Raw genomic sequence first — 22,738 nt, forward strand, 5'->3', positions numbered from 1 at the left:
TTAAGGTCCATGTGCTCTCTTGGTGGCCAGGGAGACAGAGCCAAAGGATTGAGAGTCTGTCAAAATGATCCAGAGCCCCATCTGAATTACAAGGAGTGGTAAAAAGGCAATAGGAATGGAGTACGGAACAGATAAAACAGTAACACATTTTTCCTTTTTTTTTCTCATTTGCATGCTGCCTCTTCATATGAGCCTTTAGTATAAATAATTTTTTGACATGGGTTTAATTTACTTTGTTGACACGCTTTGTACAATGAAGATGAAATAAAGGATCGGTTACTGTTTTGTTATTCACGTAGTAGTGGGATTGAAGTTTCAGGTGGAAGGGGAAATCTTATGATACTTAAATAGCATGCATAGTATACTCTGTAAATGACTCAAGGCAAAAGAGATTAGGGAAGGAATAAAGAAAATAACTCTCAGGAAAGGTAAAAAATGATTAAAAATCCTATTCTAATTTTTTTGTGACTCAGTTTTCTTTGAGTAGCTGCATTGATAGAATTCTTTTAACACATTCCTGAATTAGCATGTATTTCCCTTGCCTGAACATACATATTCTCTATCTCTGAACATTTCAATGGTGATATCATAGCAAAACTTTCCAAACAACCTCACTATCCACTAGTAGAGTATAGGGGATTTTTCCCCCCTTATACCCTCTAGGTTCTCACCAAGGATCTGTAACAAAAGAGAGATTAACAAGAGAAGAACAAAATGAGTTTATTAATATATTTTATCGTGGGAGAAACTCAGGGAAGAGTAACTCAAAGGTTGGCTAGAACTTGAGTTTATACAGCATCTTTAAAAAATCCAATACCTTTTCAGAGAATTGACAAGACAAATAAAAAGGATTTTGAGTTTCTAGGGTAGCAAATCATGGGAAGATAAATATATGGGTGAATGATGGAAGATAAAGGCCAGTCATTAGTTGGTTATGCATAGTTCTGTGGTGCTGATAAGGGTCTAAAGTGGTTGATGATTTACGTTTTGTCCAAATTTAAGTCTTTCTAGCCAGATGGGAAAGACAGAGCGCTTTTCTTGTATCTGCTTCATCTCAGTTGCCTTCAGTTCAAAATCATCCTTACGCCAAAGTGGCATATTTTGGAATGGCAAACTCTGTTACCTTTCTGGGGGAATGCTTAATTTAAATAATTAAATTGTTGCATAGCTAATTAATGGAGCATTTTAAAACCATTTAAAATAATAATTATAGAATAAGATTGGTGGGTTATAATAATGTCAGTGTCATGGTTATAATATTGTACTATGGTTTTACAACAGGTTATCTTCAGGGGATCTGGGTAAAAGGCGCACTAATCTCTATTTTTCTTACAACTCCAAATGAATCTATAGTTTTTCATAAAACTTTTAAAGTCATAATTCTAAATTATAAATATATATTTTTAAAAGATTTTATTTATTACTTTGACAGAGAGAGAGACAGCCAGCGAGAGAGGGAACACAAGCAGGGGGAGTGGGAGAGGAAGAAGCAGGCTCTCAACGGAGGAGCCTGATGCGAGGCTCGATCCCGTAAGGCCAGGATCACGCCCTGAGCCGAAGGCAGACGCTTAACGACTGCACCACTCAGGCGCCTCTAAATTATAAATGTATTAACATGCAATATTTATTTTGTACGTACGTAAAAAGGTCAGGTTAAGATCTGTAGGTACACTATAAGTCTATTAAATTATGCATAGGAAAAAAGTAAAGAACGTATACTAAATGGTCGCAATGGTTATATCTAAATTGTTGGATTTTAGATGACTTTCTTTTTCTTCTTCTTTTCATCATTTTGTAAATGTCCTATATAAAAACATACTATTGTGAAAACAATACTTTTATTTTTTTTCCTTAATCATCGAAAAAGTGAAAGTTATCTTTTAAAAATACCTTTAAAAATCTTGCTTTCTCAGCTTGCCAATGTGAAGGAAAAGATAACCGAATTCCATTACTGAAGGAAGTTTTTGAGGCCTTCCCTAACACTCCCATTAACATCGATATCAAAGTCAACAACAATGTGCTGATAAAGAAGGTACGTGAGGCGTTGCCTCTTCTGGGTGTGTTGCATCGGATTTCACATTAAAATAAGGCTAGATAGAGTAGGTGACTTCATAGACTGATAAGGTTCAAGGAAATGTGATACTCCAGGGATCAGTATTGTTTTAAGTAATGTCCTGCTAGAAGAGATCATTTAACTGCCGGAAGACCTATTTTCAGAGTAAGCTGTCCTGTCCCAGTCGTGGATAAAAGCGAGCTCCTGTGAGCCAGTTGTTCTGGCATCGATATAATTAACTTCTTCAAATTTACTTGCTTCCTTTGTAATTCATTTATATCAAATGACTAAACAGTTACATTCCATTAGATAAATCATAGAATGGTAAAATGTAAGTAATTGCTTATATTTTATAAAATAATGTGAATTCAGATGTTGTTTCTTCCTGAAGTTCATTTTATTCACTGGCAGAAGGTCAGTTGTAATCCGTTTTTGAAGTGAAGTAACGTAGGTGGATTTATCAATAGGCACAGGCATAAACTTTTGCATTTTTACGCATAGGTTTCAGAGTTGGTGAAGCAGTACAGGCGAGAACACATAACTGTGTGGGGTAACGCCAGTTACGAAATTGTAGAAAAGTGCTACAGAGAGGTAAGCTTCGGAAATGATAGAGAATGACCTTCCTTGCTGTTGTTGTGTATCTATAAATGTTATCACAGTAACAATCTTTAAAAGTATCTTATTTCCAAGCCTCGCTACAAAGACAGATGGTCTGGGTGGAAGCACCTAATGAGAGGTTTACTAATAGAGGTAATGGATTTAATAGAAATAATGTGCTTGGGCTGGCTCACAGAATTCTTATTTTCACATGCTAATATAAGTTGTTTGCCAACATTTTATTATGTACTTTATGAAACAAATATGATTCCTGTCTTTTAATGTCTGTTTTTTGTTACGTTATTGAAATTTGTGTGTAATTTTAAATTGAGGAAAGGATTTAATCCTTCAACTCTACAGTTTAAGCTTCTTTGTTCCCTACCTCCCAAATAGAATTCATCAAATTAAGCCAGGATCATACTTATCAGGTGGTCTATAAAAGTAGGGCCATCTACCCACTGACATTTTTCTGTTTGAAGAAAATATATCTATAAAAAGTTAATTTGATATATTTTGACATGGTATGCTAAGCCTCTATAAGCAAGTTTAGCTATATACTATCCCTGTTATAAGTATAGCTTATGTACTACAGCAAGTATAGCTAGGAGAATATGAAATTAAAAATGTTAAAAAACCTTGAGCATTAAAGACTCTCTCTTCAGAATACAAGTGGTAGTGCAGAAGAAATACTGTGACACAAATAGCAATTCAAAATACAAAGATTTCTTTTGGGAAGGCCTTCCTTCCTAGCAAAGAAGGCGAAAATATAGATCCAGAATTGGCACCGTTATAATTAAAAGTACAATTGAAACCCTCATTAAGGCAAGTAAGTTTTATTTATGTGCCACAGGCTGTCTGAGATTCCAAGGTAGCTTGTGTCCAAAAGGAGAAAACAGAGTGATCATTGGGATGAATGGCTTCAGATTGCTAAGAATTAGTGCTAAGTCTTTTCTGTAACTAATCATTGTCGGATGGTATTTTCACAAGTCATTAAAAGTGCCCGTACTGGAGGCCTCATGACCTGCTGGTTGTTTTACATCATCCAAATGTTTAAAAAAAAATAAAAAATAGTGATAACGGCAAATGCTGGACAAGATGAGGAGAAGCTGGATCTCTCCTACATTGCCAGTGGGAATGTAAAATGGTACAGCCACTCTCTTCATCGGTTGGGTAGTTTCTTATAAACTAAACATACACTTACCATATTAACCAGCAGTCTCACTCTTGGGACATTTATCTCAGAAAAATGAAAACTTATGCACATAAAAACCTGTATATGAATGTTTATAGCAGCTTTATTTATTATAGTAAAATACTGGAAACCAACCAAAATGCCCTTCAGTGGGTAGGTGTCTGAAAACTGACATATCCACATGATAATACTATTCAGCCATGAAAGGAAATGAACTACTGATACCTTTAATAACCTGGGCTGTCCTAATCCTCAAAGACATTTTACTTAGAGAAAAAAATAAACCTCAGAAGCTTACATACTGGAATCTCTATCTTGAACACCTGAAACTAACACCATATGTTAATTAACTGGAATTTTAAAAAAAATTTTAAACAAAGAAACAAAAAACAAAAACAAAACAAAAAGGTTACATACTGTATGATTCCCTTTATGTAACATTCTCAAAACTATACACATGAAGAGCAGATAAGTGGCTGCCAGGGGCAGAGACTGGGGGTTGGGTAGAGAGTGGGGGCAAATACAACAAAGAGGTAGCAGGAGGGAGTTCTTATGTGTGATGGAATTGTTCTGTATCTTGATTGTGGTGGTGGTTACATGAATTGATACACTGTTAAAACTGCACTAAACCAGGGTGCCTGGGGTGGCTCAGTTGGTTAAGCATTTGCAGTTGGTTGGCTCAGGACATGATCTTGGGGTTCTGGGATCGAGCCCCGTATCTATCTCTCTGCTCAGCAGGGAGTCTAGTTCTCCTTCTGTGCTCCTTCCCTCGTTCTCTTTCAAATAAGCAAATAAAATCTTTTTTTTTTTAAAAGCTTTTATTTATTTATTTGACAGAGATAGAGACAGCCAGCGAGAGAGGGAACACAAGCAGGGGGAGTGGGAGAGGAAGAAGCAGGCTCATAGCAGAGGATCCTGATGTGGGGCTCAATCCCACAACGCCGGGATCACGCCCTGAGCCGAAGGCAGACGCTTAACCGCTGTGCCACCCAGGTGCCCCGCAAATAAAATCTTAAAAAAATAAAAACCACACTAAACCAAACACATGCACAAATGAATGCAAAATTTTTAAAAGTGGTGAAAACTAAATAAGGTCTATAGTCTGATTAACAGTGATATGCCAGGCCAGGAGGGAGAAGGAAGGAAGGAAGGAAGGAAGGAAGGAAGGAAGGAAGGAAGGAAGGAAGGAAGGAAAGAAAGAAAGGAAAGAAAGGAAAGAAGGAAAGAAAGAAAATAAAACAAAAAACCCCAGTGATAGACCCGTGTCAAGTCCTGGTTTTGATACTGTACTACAGTTACATCAAATGTTACCATTTGGGAAAGCTAGGTTAAGGGTACATGGGACTCTGTTTTTACAACTTCTTGTGAATCTGTTGTTTCAAAATAATAAGTCCACTTTTGACCCAGAATCACAGAACTTTTCCCTTGATTCACATATTTTTCTCGAAGCCTGTGGCTTTCTGTCATTTTAGAATTTAAAAACTCCAAAACGTCCTGCAGTAATTTTTGAACATCATAGTAAAAATGTCTCAATCATATTTGTTCTTCACATTATGAACATGCCATATAATTAAGTCATGCATATTTTTTTTTTAAGATTTTATTTATTTATTTGACAGAGACAGAGACAGCCAGCAAGAGAGGGAACACAAGCAGGGGGAGTGGAAGAGGAAGAAGCAGGCTCATAGCGGAGGAGCCTGATGTGGGGCTCTATCCCAGATGGGATCACGCCCTGAGCCGAAGGCAGATGCTTAATGACTGCGCCACCCAGGCGCCCCTAAGTCATGCATCTTTCACAATTCTTAAAGTATGATTTATAAGAATTCTGCATTAGCCCTTTAATTCCCAAATGCTTGAAACTAAAAATATAAAAACAAAAGAAGAATGGGGCACACCGTGGGGAGGGGAAAACATGTGGCCCTCAGTCCCACAAAATGACTTTTAATTCGTTCTTACTTAATGCAGTTCTTAAGCTTGGCTGTATGTTGGAATCACCTGAAAAGTCTCAAAAAAAAAAAAATACTAATGCCTTGGTCCCATTCCATAAATTCTGTTTATTTTATTCAAGTATAATTGAAACACGATTGGTATTAGTGACTCCACAAATCTATACATTATGCTGTGCTCCCAAGTGTAGCTACCATCGGTCACCATGCAATACCATTGCAGTACTATTTACTGTATTCCCTACGCTGCATCTTTTATCCCCATGACCTGTTCATGCCGTAATTGGAAGCCTGTATCTCTCACTCCCCTTCTCCCATGCCCCTACTCCCCTCCCCTCGGAGAACCATCAGTCTGTTCTCTGTATTTATGGGTCTGTTTCTGCTTTTTGTTTGTTTTTTCGTTTTGTGTTCTAGATGCCACATATAAGGGCAATCATATGGTATTTGTCTTTCTCTGTCTGACTTAATTTCATTAGCATCATACCCTCTCTCAGTCCATCCATGTTGCAAATGGCAAGATTTCCAGATGTTCTAATTTAGAAGCTACAGAGTGGCCCCAGCTGTTATGTCAGTGGTGGGCAGGCATACCAAACCCCGCCCTCTCCCACCCCGGGCAGCCTGGCATGGCTTTCCAGAAGTACCAGTTATTGTTTTTAGTTCTCTGGGTCCAAAGTTGTGTAAGTTTTGGGGGTCGGCCCCAACCCTGTTTTTCCCGTGAGCTCTGTTATTCTTAGTGCATGAATTTGCAGAAATCAAGTTTTTCAGGGACTCATACAATGTCCACCTGTACGAGAAACACCAGTATATAAATAAGCCTAAAATGTTACAAAGCATCCTGTGAACACAGGGGCAAAAGAATCCTCAAACTAACTTACTCTTTTTTTTTTTTTTTAAATAAAGAAGTGGGTAATTTAGAGGTAATATTTAAAATAAATTACTTTTCTGCATGACTTTTTCAATATATTACTTTTGTATAGAAAAAAATCAACTTCAGGATTCGTGGATGGCTCAGGCGGTTGAGCGTCTGCCTTCCGCTCAGGTCATGATCCCAGGGTCCTGGGATCGAGTCCTCCATCGGGCTCCCTGCTCAGCAGGGAATCTGCTTCTCCCTCTGCCCCCCTCTCCTGCTTGTGATCTCTCTCTCTCATGCTCTCTCTCTCAAATAAGTAAATAAGATCTTTAAAAAAAATCAACTTTACCATAGTTTCTGTTTGTTTTAAAGACAAATATAGGAGGGGCTAGGGGGATGGGGATATGAGGGGCTGTTTACTGAGCACAGAATTTCAGTTTTACAAGATGAAAAGAGTTCGTATATGAATAGGAAGTTTGCATTCTAAGGGTTTTGGGATCTTGAACACATTTTACGATAGAAATCTAAAATGGTGGCTAGATTCTTGGACTAGCTTACGAAATCCTATTTATATTTGATGCAAAATGTAGTTGAAAGATGACATATTTGCAACAGTGTTTATATTTTATCTATAGGTATATCAATATCATATCCTGCTTAACTAATATATAACTATATCTACTGATAGGAACACCTGTATTTCTATATATGGATATATATGAATAAATATAGATCCTTAGTTACATATTTTTTGAATGGGAGTCAAGGTTACTGAATATTTCATTTCTTCATTTCTTTATCTATTCCATTAGGTTCAGTACTTTTACTCTCTAGCAATAAGCACTATCACCAACAGACAGAAGTGATGTTGCAAGCAGAGAACAGGGAATAGAGAAATTTGAGTATCATCAATTAACAGCATAGGGCTCCACGACGATCCTGACCCACTTGGCAAGGACTAGCCCTTTTTAAGTGTGGTGGGTTTGGAGATGGATATTGATAATCCAAGGAGTACATTTAACAAGTGTCCAGATGGTCTTGGAAATTTTGAGGATGTGAAAGAATCCTCTTTATTTGAGCAGTTGTAAAGTAACATGATATTGCTTGTGTCTTTTAGAATTCAGATATTCCTATACTCTTCAGTCTACAACGTGTTCTGCTCATTCTTGGCCTTTTCTTCACTGGCCTCTTGCCCTTTGTGCCCATTCGAGAACAGTTTTTTGAAATCCCAATGCCTTCTATCATACTGAAGTAAGTGGTTACTCTGTTTTCATCAGTTATTATCATAGGGGGACTAAGATCAAGGCTCATTAATATCAATATAAATGACAAAGAACAGATTGCTATAGGGGTGCCTGGCTGGCTCAGTCAGTAGAGCATGTGACTCTTGATCTTGGGGTTGTAAGTTTGAGCCCCACATTGGGGATTTAAAAATAAAATCTTAAAAAAAAAAGAAAAAGTATAGATTGCTAGATATTTACATGTTGGATTAACTGACCTGTATTAATAATGCTTTTTGATATAATTAAGACGCATTTTTGTAAAATGAATAATATAGGATTATAAGTATCTCATCTGGACCCATTTCAGGTAACATGACTTTCTGTGCCTGTGTACTCAGAAGTCAGGTACAAAGAATTGAACTTAACTGTTGAAGCTTAATAATTCTTTTATTCTAACATGTAATAGCAATTGCCCTCCAACTTCCCTAACTTATTTATACCTCATCACAATATGCAGCTGAAATTCCACTAAACTCCAAATTCTTGGGGCACCTGGCTGGCTCAGTCAGAAGAGCATGCGACTCTTGATCTCAGGGTTGTGAGTTCAAGCCCCATGTTGGGCCTAGAAATTACTTAAAAAAAAAAAATTTAAATTAAATGTGATCTCACCTGCATGGAAACTTTTTTCATCCCCAAACAGAACTTTAAAAGATCAAGCTGAACGTTAGTGCAGCAGTCATTAGGAAATATTGGTAAGAGAAACAATTTGGTCGGTACCCTTGTATTCAGCATTTATGTTTCACGCTTGTTTTCCAATTTGAGTTTCTTCGTGATGAGCATGTTTATTTTATCTATTCCCAATTATATTTATGGACAGTCTTTGTAGCTATTTCTCAGACAAAACAGAAATCACTTCTTGCCTACAAAGAAACCATTTTCATTTGCTGGATTAAAATGATTCCTGACCATTTATTCCTAAAAAGTACTTAGGCTTCCTCTGGCTTGGCATGGACTGTTGTCCTCTCTAGCTTATCTCCATGTGTTCCTTTTAGAAGCAGGTATTACTGAAATACAGACAAATGAACAAACATCATAGAATTAATCTTTTCTCTAAAAAGTAATTGTGGATTAAGACAAGGTAGTATATTCTGTGTGTTTTATTTTATTTTTTTTTAATGGATGACAGTGGGTACTTCCTAAGACAGCATATAATTTGTTTAACCAGGTAATTAGTGTTTGAGATACTAAATCCCTGAGATTCCAGAAGTTGCAACCCATACTTCCCACCTAGGCTACAGTTAGGGAAAAGAGGATTTTATTTAGAGAGCTAATAAAAACTGAATTCAGAGAGAAAGAAAAAAAAAGAATTTAAATGTGGAGACTCAGAATTATTCCTATAGACAGGAGGAATTAGAAAGAAAACAAGAAGTGAAGAGCCAGGGGGAATGGAAATCACTGAGTGCTGTTAAACGTAGAAGCTGAGAAGTTTTTGTAGTAGAGAGGCTAACCAGAGATTTGCTGTGGGTACAACCCAAAGTTAAATGGCACGGGTAGCTGTGCTGCTCCAGGCACCTGAGGAAATTGAAGAAGAAACTCAGCATAGGTCCAAAGGTCATATATAGAAAAGGTAATTAAAAAGAACAGGGCCTAGGTTCAATATTTGCAAATCAAACAATGTGCTACATCACATTAATAAAAGAAAGGATAAGAACCATATGATCATTTCAATAGATGCAAAAAGCACAAGACAAAGTACAACATTTATACATAATAAAAACCCTCAACTTAATAAAGGCCATATATGAAAAACCCACAGTAATGTCATCCTAAATGGGGAAAAACTGAGAGCTTTTTCCTCTATAGTCAGGAACAAGACAGGGATATCCACTCTCACCAGTTTTATTCAACATAGTATTAGAAGTCCTAGCCACAGCAATCAGACAACAAAAGGAAATAAAAGGCATCCAAATAGGCAAGGAAGAAGTAAAACTTTCACTATTTGCAGATGACACGATACCATATGTAGAAAACCCAAAAGACTCCAGCAAAAAACTGCCAGAACTGATAAACAAATTCAGCAAAGTGACAGTATACAAAATCAATGTACAGAAATCTGTTGCATTTCTATAAACCAATAATGAAGCAGAAAGAGAAATTAAGGAATCACTCCCATTTATAATTGTACCAAAAACAGTAAGATACCTAGGATAAATCTAACCAGAGAAGTGAAAGACCTGTACTCTGAAAAGAAATTGAAGATGACACAAAGAAACGGAAAGACATTCCATGCTCATGGATTGGATGAACAAATATTGTTAAAATGTCTATACTACCCAAAGCAATCTACACGTTTAATGCAATCCATATCAAAATACCACCAGCATTTTTCACAGAGCTAGAATGAACAATCCTAAAATTTGTATGGAACCACAGAAGACCCCAAATAGCTAAAGCAATCTTGAAAAAGAAAAACACAGCTGGAGGCATCACAATTCTGAACTTCAAGTTATATTATAAAGTTGTAGTCATCGGAACAGTACTGGCACAAAAATAGACACACAGATTAATGGAACAGAATAGAAAATCCAGAAATGAACCTACAATTATATGTCAATGAATGTTTGACAAAGCAAGAAAGAATATCCAATAGGAAAAAGATTGTCTCTTCAACAAATGGTGTTGGGAAAACTGGACAGCAACATGCAAAAGGATGAAACCGGACCACTTTCTTACACCATACACAAAAATAAATTCAAAATGCATTACAGACCTAAATGTGAGACCTGAAACCATAAAAATCCTAGGAGAGAACATAAACGGTGACTTCTTTGACATCAGCCATAGCAAATTCTTTCTAGATATGTCTCCTGAAGCAAGGGAAACAAAATCAAAAATACACTATTGAGACTACATCAGAATAAACTTCTGTACAGCGAAGGAAACAATCAACAAAACTAAAAGGAACCCATGGGATGAGAGGAGGTATTTGCAAATGACAGATCTGTTAAAGTGTTAGTATCCAAGTATATAAAGAACTTATAAAACTCAGTACCCCAAAAATGAATAATCTAATTAAAAATGGGCAGGAGACATGAATAGACATTTTTTCCAAAGAAGATACACAGATGGCCGGCACACACATAAAAAGATGCTCAACATCATTCATCATCAGGGAAATGCAAATCAAAAGTACAAGGAGATACGACCTCACACTTGTCAGAATGGCTAAAATGAAAAACTCAAGAAAAACAGGTACTGGCAAGGATGTGGAGAAATGGGTGAATCCTCATGCACTGTTGGTGGGAATGCAAACTGGTGCAGCCACTGGGGAAAACAGTAATGAGGCTCCTCGTAAAGGTAAAAATAGAACCATCCCACAATCCAGCAATCATACTATTAGGTATTTCCCCAAAGAATACAAAAATACTAATTCAAAGGGATATAGGCACCTCGATGTTTATAGCAGATTATTTACAATAGCCAAGTTATGGAAAACAGCTCAACTGTTCATCAATAGATGAATAGATAGAGAAGATATGGCATGTGTGTGTGTGTGTATGTATACATGTATACATACACACACACACACACGCAAATGGAGTATTACTGAGCCATAAAAACAAATGAAATCTTGCCATTTGCAATGACATGGATGGAGCTAAAGAGTATTATGCTAAGCAAAATAAGTCAGTCAAAGAAAGACAAATACCATATGATTTCATTTATACGTGGAATTCAAGAAACAAAAATGAGCAAAAGGAAAAGAGAGAGAGGCAAACCAAGAAACAGACTCTTAACTGTGGAGAACAAACTGATGGTTAGCAGAAGGGAGGTGGGTGGGGGATGGGTTAAACAGGGGATGGGGATTAAGGGGTGCACCTACTGTGATGATCACCGGGTGATGTATGCAGTTGTTGAATCACTATATCGTACACCTAAAACTAATACTACACTGTATGTTAACTAACTGGAACTTAAATAAAAACTGAAGGAAAAAAAAAAAAAAAAAGAACAGGACCCAGGACTTCAAATATTGAAAAAGGAAGAAAAAACATGCTGTTAGGGTTTTTTTAGTCACATTCTTGCCCCATATATCTTTTAATTTGTAGTAAAGTTTGGTTGTATGTTAAGTTTACTATACACTAGAGCTCACTTCAGCAGCCCATATACTAAATCTACTATCTACCAGGTTATAGCAGACCAAGTGAGAGAAAGAAGCTTTACCAAAAAAGAGAAGAGATATGAGTCCCAGGCACCCAGGGTCTAGAAAGATAACTTCCATTATTTTTTTTCACCTTTGAGTAGTGGTGGCAAAAAGTCTCAAAATCAATAGAGAGAGAACCCAAATGGGCTTTATTTTCATTTACTTTTTTTTTTTTTAACAAATATTTTTAAAGCGCATACTAAGTGCAAGGCAACTGTTTGTTTTTGGACTCATTTTATTTTATCACACTGATCTCTTCCTGTGTTTCTAATTTATGATTCAAATTTTATTTCGCCTCAGGCTAAAAGAACCACACACTATGTCCAGAAGTCAAAAGTTTCTCATCTGGCTTTCTGATATGTAAGAATTTTAGTTTCTTGATCTATGCGTTATTGTTTTAGCTATCTCTATGAAACACTATGCTGATAATTGAGAGCAAGCTTTCTACATGTGATTTGTAACAAGGTCACTATGAGCACCTACTGCGTAGGTTGGATGTATATGAATCATTTAGAACTACTTTAATTACTAGTCACAAAACCTTAAGAGGAATCTTGAGAGAGAGTCTCATCCAGCTTCAGGAGAAAACTGAGTGCCCTCCTAACCAAAGGTAAATGATTAACTTAGAGTTGTCTAGCTAGTGAGTAGAAGAGGTGGCATGTATAACCGTTCCCTTCTACCTACTTGCTGTTTTCACTAACCTGCAGTCAAAAACATGGTAGAAAGAAGTGTGTATAGCAATACAAGTATATGTAAAAGTGTATATTGACTGGTGGCACATTTCTCTGAAAAATCTGCACCAAGATTTGTTTCTTAATGGCAGACAGGAAGCCCCACCTTTATGGTGGGCATCTACTTTAATGAAATTACATTCATTTCTCAGACATGTTGAGTTTAATTTTAGGTAAATACTACAATGCTGTGCTGTATTTTGCTTTAAAATGGGACTCAGAATGCTTAAATAATAATCCTAAATCACAACCTTTTAAATTACTAGCTTCTCTTTCAAAGAGTTGGAAAACTAGTTTTATCTTTTCACTGTGCCACGGGGTTTATTCTTTTTTTGCTTTATTCCTGATTTAATTTCTGGTTTTCAAGGATGCATTTTTAATTGGTGTTAAATGCATATGATTTTTAGTTTTGTTATTTCATCATTTTAATAGACATAAACAGAATAGAAATAATATGTGTAACTTTCCAGTATAGTTCGTTCCCATCATGCTCAAGTGATTTATATTCTAAGAGTTCACTTTTTTTGTTTGTTTTGGTGCAAAATGGTGGTTTATTAAAGCACAGGGACAGGACCCGTGGTCAGAGCTGTTGCCTAAGAGTTCGCTTTTAAGTCAATTATTTAGCACTTTATAAAAAGTGCAGTTTTCCTATTTATAGTGTAATTAATGGACATTAGTTTTCTAAGATAGCACATGAAAGACTAATCCATTATGTAAATGAACTATGATATTATGGAACTTGGCCCAAGTTCACTGCCTTATTTTAACTTAGAAAGTTAGACTTCTTAGCTCCCTCTCACTTGTTATGGTGTCAACAGAGAAAGCGAGGAAGCCTCTTGTCTATGGAGTGGCATCAAGGAGATTGGATCTCCCGAGGATCTAGTTACAGAAGGAATAGAAAGGAGGTTCTGGTAGTCCACCAGCAAACAGCCAGCAGTGAAGGGAGATCCAGCATTTAGAACATAAATGCATCCACTGCAGTTATTACTGGAGGCCATTGCTTTATTGCTGCTTAAGCATTGGGATTAAATTCAATTAGGAATTATAAACTCTAAATGGACAAAATTAGGACTAAGGACTAATAGTCCTTAGTTAGAGCTAAGAAGTATCTAAATCTGTTCTGCTTTTCTTTTCCAGTTTACTAATGAGAAAAGCCTTGTTTGACCACCTCACTGCCAGAGGCATTCAGGTAAGTTTCTGGAATGATGCCTTTTGGAAACAGTGTAGCTCACCAGTCTAACAGTAGTTGTAAAGGGCAGGAACTTAATTTGGTTCCAGCTCTGATGCTGCTGCTTTACTTTAAGATCACATAAGATCTTAAGCTGTGCTTTACATTTCACAAGAAAGCATTGGCATTTTAGCAGCTGGAGTCCGCTTATGTATAGGTGAGAATACCTGAAGCCAGAGGGTGGGACAGTGTATATTTAATGAGTAAAGTAAAAAAAAAAATTTTAAAGGGTTCAATGATTTCCTAAAATTACAGGTTTAAAAGGTTGTTTCTAAGTATGCTGAGATTGTAGTATATAAAGGCTATTATAAAAATAATTTTCTGTTTTAACCTTTCATACTTCTCATGCTTCTGATTTTCAGGTGTATATTTGGGTATTGAATGAAGAACAAGAATACAAACGAGCTTTTGATTTGGGAGCAACGGGGGTGATGACAGATTATCCAACAAAGCTTAAGGACTTTTTACATAATTTTTCAGCATAGAAAAGGAGGTACTCAGAAGCAAAGAAAAGATGAAAAGACCTAAAGAAAAAAACAACAAGTTTGCCATCATTCCCTAAGCCATTTCCAGAATGGTAAAGGTTTAATCATTTAAGTTTTTATTACCTCATTTTTAAGCTTGTCTGAGAATGTAGAAACTATATATTGTATATTTATTTTAAAGAATATTGCATATTTTACATTTGTAAATAGTTTGTTTAGAAAGATAACTGGTTATGAGATATAAGTAGAAGATTATTGATCAAGAGTTCTGTATATGATGCAGTATTCTACTATTATAAGTAATTGTGAAATCAAAGACTATTGGATAAATTTGGTGTTAGCCTTCACTGGAATAAGATCAACTAATTAGTAAAGCAAAATTATTGAAGGCCGCTACAGCCATGCTGAGTTGTCTCGTTATTTCTAGGTACATCTTAGTTTAAAAGGAAAGAAAATACAGTGGGAGGAGAGTTTAGAAATCAGTGAGAAGCTCTACATTGTTAACAGAAAGCAGACTCAAAAAGAAAAAAAAAAAAAGAACTGAGACTATGGATCAGAAATAAAAACTGTAGACAATTAGATTTCTTGGTTGCTGTTGTTAGCGGGGACATTCTGTTTGGAATCTTCTTCAGGTGTCACAGTGTTGCCATGTCCTTTCTTTTTGGAAGACATTAAAATTGGACTTACTAAATGTAAATTAAGACAAGACCCAAATAGTCATATATTTGTGTTTCCTCTAAACATTATGTTTCCTCTCAACAAAATTTTCCTTCTTTTGGTGATGACTAACTGTTTGGGCCTACATCTATATTTTAAATAATGTCTTGAATCCTAATAATCATATGAAACTGACAAAAGTACATATCATTGTTTTTAATACGTACTGTATAAACCACCTGTTCCTGACCTTTAAGGTTTAATTCTTCTGAATATTTAAGTGGAAGCAGAATTTCTCAAAACATTAGGCATCACTTTCTCAGCTTTCCTGATATGACTCCATGTAAATCTTTTTCTAATCTTTTTGACTAATTTTCATTATCTCTTTGGGAGGTAAATACACTCTGGAATAACAAGGGTCTTTAACCTAGATTGCATCTCTCACTTGGAGCCCGCCAGCTAGCCGCAGTGAAGGATGACCATACTCCCACCTGTCCCTTGATGACATGAATAACATTTGCGCTTTTTTTGTTTGTTTGTTTGTTTAAACTGTAATAAAGTTTTACAAGAACAAAATAAGGGTTCTTCATTGCTTTTTTGCAGTTGTAATTCCAAATATGCTTTATAGATTTTGGGGGAGGCAGAATTTAATGAGGTGATAAATTGATAATGTGAGTAAGCACACCTGAGATTTCTCTCTAGAGTAAGGAAAGCAAAAGAAAATATGGAAACACTCTTACGGTAAGAAATTGCGTCTTGGCATCTGAACAAGTGCCTTGGGCAGGTAATCCATTAAATCCGTCGTTTTCACTTTGACTCACTATACTTCATGGTTATAGTTGCTGGGGATTATTTTGATCACTTTGATATGATTCTTTTTGTTATTTCTTCTTTTTGAATTTTGCTTTTTTATGATTCAGAGCAGTTCATATTACAGGGCCAGCATATATTTTGTGTCAAGCAGTAGAATAGATAAAGTACCCAATATGGTAAAGATGTTTAGAAAGTCATATTTTAAAAGTTTGCTAATTTTGGGATGCCTGCTGGCTCAGTTGGTAGAGCATACAATTCTTGATCGCAGGGTTGTGAATTTGAGCCCCATGTTGGGAGCAGTTTACTTAAAAAAAAAAAAAAAGTTTGCTGATTTTCATAGTCAAGGTGACTTTTATTCGCTTAATATAAGTATATAGTATCTATAACAGGAGAGTTGATATTCATGATCAGATAACATCTCACTACTGCTTTTCTGATTGGGGCATCACATTTTATCTATCTACTTATTTAAAGTAATCTCTATGCCCAATGTGGGGCTCCCCAAGATCAAAGAGTCACATACTCTACCAACCGAGCCAGCCAGGATCCCCGGGAACATCACATTTTTTTTAAAGATTTTATTTATTTATTAGAGAGAGAGTGGACTTGTACGCAGGAGCAGGGGTGGGGGGTGGGGCACTGGGGGAGAGAGAGGGAGAAGCAGGCTCCCCGCTGAGCATGGAGCCCTACATGGGGCTTGATCCCAGGGCCCTAGGATCATGACCTGAGCCGAAGGCAGACGCTTAACCAACTGAGCCACCCAGGCGCCCCACGGAGCATGACATGTTAAAAGAGCTTAAACACTCTTTCATTTTGAGATAGCTATTGCTAGGCATAGTGAACAGCATGGTGGGAAAGTGAGAAGTGGTGACAAGACGTGATTAGACCCTTCTACTGGGATGAGGCTGGCAGTAAGCATGACAGGCCTAGCTATAGGTCTAGTCCGGCCTACCAATAGGAGCCCAAGTTTATGGCAAGAGGCAACAGTTGGCCAGGCGTTTTAGTAAGCAATTGGGATGAGGGTGTTTTAATATGAAGTAGTGAGAGCTTCCCTGTAGGACTGAAGTCCTGGGCCTGTTACCAAGGCAAAATAGAACACAAGGTACGAGAACTAGGACCCAGGTCTTAGAAAGAAGCTCATTTAATAGAAATGAAGAACAGAGTGATAACACTGGACTAAGTTGGTACTGAGTCCCAGAACTATTAAACCTCTCGTTTCTAGCCAGGACTGGTTCTAGAAATGGGAGTGGGGCCCTGACAACAGGTGGGCATCTATGAGCCACAACTGTGGAGAAAACTGGCTGCAATGGTTTGGGAAAAGAGAACTTAAAACATAAATTGTAGAATCTTGTAGTATGGGAAATCATTAACAGAATGGTTCATAACATGGATGATTCTGCTTAGGGCTGTGCAACATGGTGGTGCTAGAAAGGTGCATTTAAACAATATACGTGGAGGGGCACCTGGGTGGCTCCGTCGGTTAAGCATCTGCCTTTGGCTCAGGCCCTGGTCTCAGGGTCCTGGGATTGAGCTCCACGTCAGGCTCCCTGCTCAGTGGGGAATCTGTTTGTCCCTCTTCCTCTGCTCCTCCTCCCTGCTCATGCTCTCTCTCTCTCAAATAAATAAATAAAATCTTAAAAAAAAAAAAAAGAGTTCCAATTGAAGGAAAGTCATGAATGCCAGGTTGAAGAGTTTGTTCTGAATAGAACCTCTTTTATTTTTTTTTTAAGATTTTTATTTATTTATTCGATAGAGATAGAGACAGCCAGCAAGAGAGGGAACACAAGCAGGGGGAGTGGGAGAGGAAGAAGCAGGCTCATAGCGGAGGAGCCTGATGTGGGGCTCGATCCCATAATGCCGGGATCACGCCCTGAGCCGAAGGCAGACGCTTAACCGCTGTGCCACCCAGGCGCCCCCGAATAGAACCTCTTTTAAGTAGGTGGCTAAACTCAAGACTAAAAACAAGAACCGAAACTGCTAGGCAATAATATGACATAATCACTTCAGTACCAAAAGGAAAATGTAATTTGCCGTCAGACCAGGCACCAAAACAAGATCAGAACTAAAGCAGTCAGATCCAGGAATCAAAGATATCAGAATGCTGAGAGCAAACCAAGACAATTCCTAAAGCCATGAGTGATGTCTAGCTTTTCTAACTCTTACATAGCAGACACACTGGAGAGTAGGAACATCCTACAGTATGAAGGAAAGATACAAGCCTGTGTCAGAGAACAGTCCAGAAATCAGGTCAGAAGGCTAACCAGATCCAGTTGATCTTAAATTGCACAAAAATTAATTTGGCAATAGTCTACAGAAGGGAGACTCTTGCAGCAATCCAGGCCTGAGGTAACAAGGGTCCAAAGGAAAGTAGTGGCAACGTAAGTAGGGAAACAATGAATCTACGTTTCTCTGAAGGGAAGAATTAGTAAGAGTCGGTGACTAGAGCTTAAAAGGAGAAGGGAAAGTCAGTACTCATTCCAAAGCTGTAAGAAAATGGGGAACTCGAAGAGGGGAACCAGTCTGATGGTAAAAATGATGACTGTGTTGAGCTCTTTAAAATGACAGAGTTTGAAATGACAGAAAGACATCTGAGTGGCTGTGCTTTAAGTATATTAGCCCTTGGAGGAAAGGATAGTTGGAGAAATAAGATTTAGCAGTTTTGTATGCTTTATAGGGATGATTTTGCAAAGCTAGTACTTTAGAGGTGGTGTTAGTTCCTTCTCAGTATTCTACTTGCAACTCGAATAGGTTGCTATGCCATACATTGGTCTCGTTTGTCCAGTGGTTTTAAAATTTAGATGTAGGGTTTCATCATAAGATAACAAGATGGGGCCTAGATAGCTTCCGCTGGGTGAATGGGGTGATTACGCTAAGAGGAGGCTGAGCAGGTATAGCTCTGTGTTACCCATTCCCAATTGGATCAGAACTGCTCCACTTTTATTCTGTTTCACATGTGAGTTCCACATAAGGTTTGATTTAAAATAGGAGTTTTCTGCAAAAAAAATTTTTGGCTCTTATAATCTTTGATCTAAGAACTTTTTCCCTTTCAGGCTTGAATAGAACCTCTCTTTCCTTCTTCCCTCCCTCCCTTACTTCCTAACTCACTCCAAGCCTTTTTCTTTTTCTTTTTTTAGATTTTATTTATTTGCGAGAGAATGTGTGTAGGTGCAGGGGTGGGGGGCAGGGGAAGTGGGGCAGAGGGAGAGAATCTTAGACTTCGCACTGAGCTGAAATCTTTTTCTTAAGGTTTTATTTATTTATTTGAGAGAGAGAGAGAGAGCGCACAAGCAGAGGGAGGGGCAGAGGGAGAGGGAGAAGCAGGGAGCCTGACGTGGGGCTCAATCCCAGGACCCTGGGATCATGACCTGAACCACCCAGGCGTCCCTGACACTATGTTTAAATACATACTTTCATTCAGAAATTCCAGTGCTAGGAATAACATCCTAAGAAAATAATAGGATAAATGCCCCAATGGTAACTATGCAGAGTGAAAAACTGGAAACAATGTAACTCTGCAACATTAAGGAACTAGTTAAATTATAGATACATACAATGATCTCATATTACTGTTCTATATCTACTAATACCAGATATTATTCAGTGAAAAGACTAAGTCATAAAGTTGTATACTGTGTGAACAAAAATATACATGTTCATTTTAAAACTGAAATGATATCAAAGTTTCAGTTGTGATTTTTATGATAATGGGATTATGAGTGACTTAATGTTACTCGTCCAGTTTTCCAGCTTTATCTACAATGAAGAGACATCAAATCTAATTCATCAAAATTAATGAAAAATCACTTAAAAATAAAAGCCTGTCCAGCTACTGTAGAATTGTTTGTGTCCAGGGTCTTAGCAGGAGACTCCTCTCCAAATCTGGCTTGCTTTCTTTTTCTCTTTCTTTTGTCCTTTTCTTTCTTTTCTTTCTTTCTCCCTTTCTTCCTTCCTTCCTTCCTTCCTTTCTTTCTTTCTTTCTTTCTTTCTTTCTTTCTTTCTTTCTTTCTTTCTTTCTTTCTTTCTTCTTTCTTTCTTCTCTCCTGGCGTTCTTTCTTAAGGAAAGAAACCTTTGGGCAGACAGCCTCTCTACTGCCCTGCCCACTACTCCCTTGCAGTGTATTCAGTAAACTTCTACTTCCTTTGGAAAAAAAAAAAAAAAGAAAGAAATCTTTAACTGCCAACTTGGAATTAACCGAAGAATCCAGGTTTCCTGCTTAGTCAACAAATCAGGAAACAGATTATGGCTTTGCTTTGGAAATGATCCAGAGATTGGAAATGCATAATTTTAGGGAATTCATAATTTCACAACTCAAAGACATTTACTTGTTATTAATTTTTGCTCTATTCCATTATTTCTCACGGTGCGTAATTTTAGAGGTTTTTACATGGTTATGATATATTGTATAAATACCTTTACATCTTGTGGTTTTTTTCCCACTTCATATAACATGAACAGTTTCCCATGTTATAAATTCTTTTAAAAATATGGAATGCTGGGGGCCCCTGGGTGGCTTAGCCGGTTGGGTGTCCAACTCTTGGTTTAGGCTCAGGTCCCAATCTCATGGGTTGTGGGATTGAGTCTAGTCGGGTTCTGTGCTCAGTGGGGAGTCTGCTTGAAGATTCTCTCCCTCTGCCCTTCCCTGTGCACACCTCCCTTGCACGCACATCAGCGTGCTCGCTCTCTCTCTGTAAAATGAATAAATCTTTAAAAAAAAATATGGAATACTGTTTAATCAAGTAGATGGGCCATGATTTACTTAACTATTACCCTGTCATTAGAAATTGAAGTTGTTTCTAATTGTTTATTAGTATAAATAATGCTGTGGTGGACATTCTTAGGTACACCTCATTCCCCCACATCCAATCATGAAATCCTAGATATCGAATCTATTTACTTTTTCCCAGCCCCACTGCCACCATCCTAGTACAAGCCACCATCCCCTCTAGACTGAAGGGGTACAACTGCTTTCTTTTTTCTAATTTTAACGTAATTTATTTTTGAATAGGTAATATAGTCACTGGTTCATAGAATATGAGAGGGTATACAGTGACATTTCTCTTTCCTCCCATCCTCCAATCACTGGATTCCCTCTCTGGACAAAATAGGAAATTGATGTTGTCATTCATTTATGCAGTAAATATTTATTGAGCACCTCCTGTAGGTTAGTCGCTTAGTAGTTCTGGGGGTATGGTATAATAGTAAGCAAGAGAGACATGGTGTATAGGCTCATGGATCTTACATTCTGTTTGAGAATTTAAACAAAAACAGTGAACAAATATGATAACTTCAAGTTGAAGCAAACATTCCGAAAGACACAAACAAGGACTGCAATGAGAATAAAGTCGAGCTTATTTCAGGTAAATGGTCAAGGTAGGCCGCTTTGAGGAGGTGGCATTTACACTGAGTCTAAAGCAAGAGGAATGAACCATGCAAAGAAAACGAAGACTGCTCTAAGCAGCTGGAAGAGCTAATGCAAAGGCCCCGAGGCAGGAAAGAGCTTGGTGGGCACTAAGAATAAAAAGAAGAGGAGAGAGAGAACACAAGTGGAGAGACAAGCTTTTCATGGGAAGAAGGACTTTTCCTCCATTGTAAATGAAAAGAATCAAGGTACAACTAAAAACAGGGCTTTATAGTTTGGGCAGTGGGAAAATCAGAATTTTCATCCAGTGGTTTCTAATTTCTCTATGACAGCTGAGCCAAGGTCTTTGCTAAAACTGAGAATGGAAAAAGAGGTACAAAAGTCTTGAGGAAAGAGAAGGCTTTCTGTCATAGTCATCTTTGGGAGTGGGAATGTGTTCCTATTAGAGAAACAGAGCGGGGTTCCTGGGCTGTTCTGAGGGCTGATTTGAGGCTTGAGATTCTGTATTTGAAATGAAATCAATCAACTTGGCTGTAATTTCTGGAGTCATTCACTAAAGAGTTGACCAAGAGAATAAAACAAAAACAAAAACAAAAACCTCTTGAAGAAGTGGGTAGGGAAGAAGAGAGCAGAGAGTTAAGCCTTAGGATATGCTCAAAGAAGACAAAGGAGGTGTGGTCTGAGAAACAGAAGTAGGAAAGTACAATGTCCTTGATCCCATGAAAATAGAGATTTTAATAAAGAAGGTGGTTATCAGCAGTGTCCAGAATAGGACAATGAGATCAAGGAAAGCAGGGGCTGGGCGAGGATGACTGACTGCATTTGGTTTCAAAGGAAGCCTCCTTAACTATGGTTCATTTATCTCTATAGCTGATAGAACTTATGGCAGATTGCAAAAGAATGAAGAGGACTGAATGGTACTAAATGAGGCAAGTAAGGGCTCCTGGGTGGCTCAGTCGGTTAAGCATCTGCCTTTGGCTCAGGTCATGATCCCAGAGTCCTGGGACCGAGTCCCACATCGGGCTCCCTGCTCACTGGGGAGTCTGCCTTTCCCTCTGCCACTCCCCTCCACTGTGCTCTCTCTCTCTCAGATAAATAAAATTAAAAAAAATAAATGAGGCTAGTAAAAATCAGCCATTTATTCAAAGGAATTGGAGAACCAGGACATTTGAAAAGGTGATGTGGTATCAAGTGGGTTATGTTCTTTTTTCTTTTTTTAAGATTTTTATTTACTTAATTGACAGACACAGTGAGAGAGGGAACACAAGCAGGGGGAGTGGGAGAAGGAGAAGCAGGCTCCCACCAGAGGAGCCTGATGCGGGGCTCGATCCCAGAACCCTGGGATTCATGACCTGAGCCAAAGGCAGACGTGTAACGACTGAGCCACCCAGGCGCCCCT

General features: G+C 37.7%; 1 protein-coding gene across 1 annotated transcript in view; it reads left to right on the forward strand.

Annotated features, from left to right (window-relative positions):
- The window catches only part of GDPD1 (glycerophosphodiester phosphodiesterase domain containing 1), a 50,285-nt gene extending 35,236 nt beyond the window's left edge, over nt 1-15,049 (forward strand). Inside the window, exons 5-10 of the mRNA XM_045773439.2 lie at nt 1,914-2,032; nt 2,555-2,644; nt 7,756-7,889; nt 12,366-12,425; nt 13,934-13,985; nt 14,387-15,049. Coding sequence (XP_045629395.1) covers nt 1,914-2,032; nt 2,555-2,644; nt 7,756-7,889; nt 12,366-12,425; nt 13,934-13,985; nt 14,387-14,509 — 578 coding nt within the window. The 3' untranslated portion in view covers nt 14,510-15,049. The remainder of the gene's footprint in view (nt 1-1,913; nt 2,033-2,554; nt 2,645-7,755; nt 7,890-12,365; nt 12,426-13,933; nt 13,986-14,386) is intronic.
- Nucleotides 15,050-22,738: the final 7,689 nt, after the last annotated feature.

This window comes from Ursus americanus, chromosome 23, assembly GCF_024610735.1.
Source record: "Ursus americanus isolate L20-20 chromosome 23, mUrsAme1.1.p, whole genome shotgun sequence".
NCBI classification, from domain to species: domain Eukaryota; kingdom Metazoa; phylum Chordata; class Mammalia; order Carnivora; family Ursidae; genus Ursus; species Ursus americanus.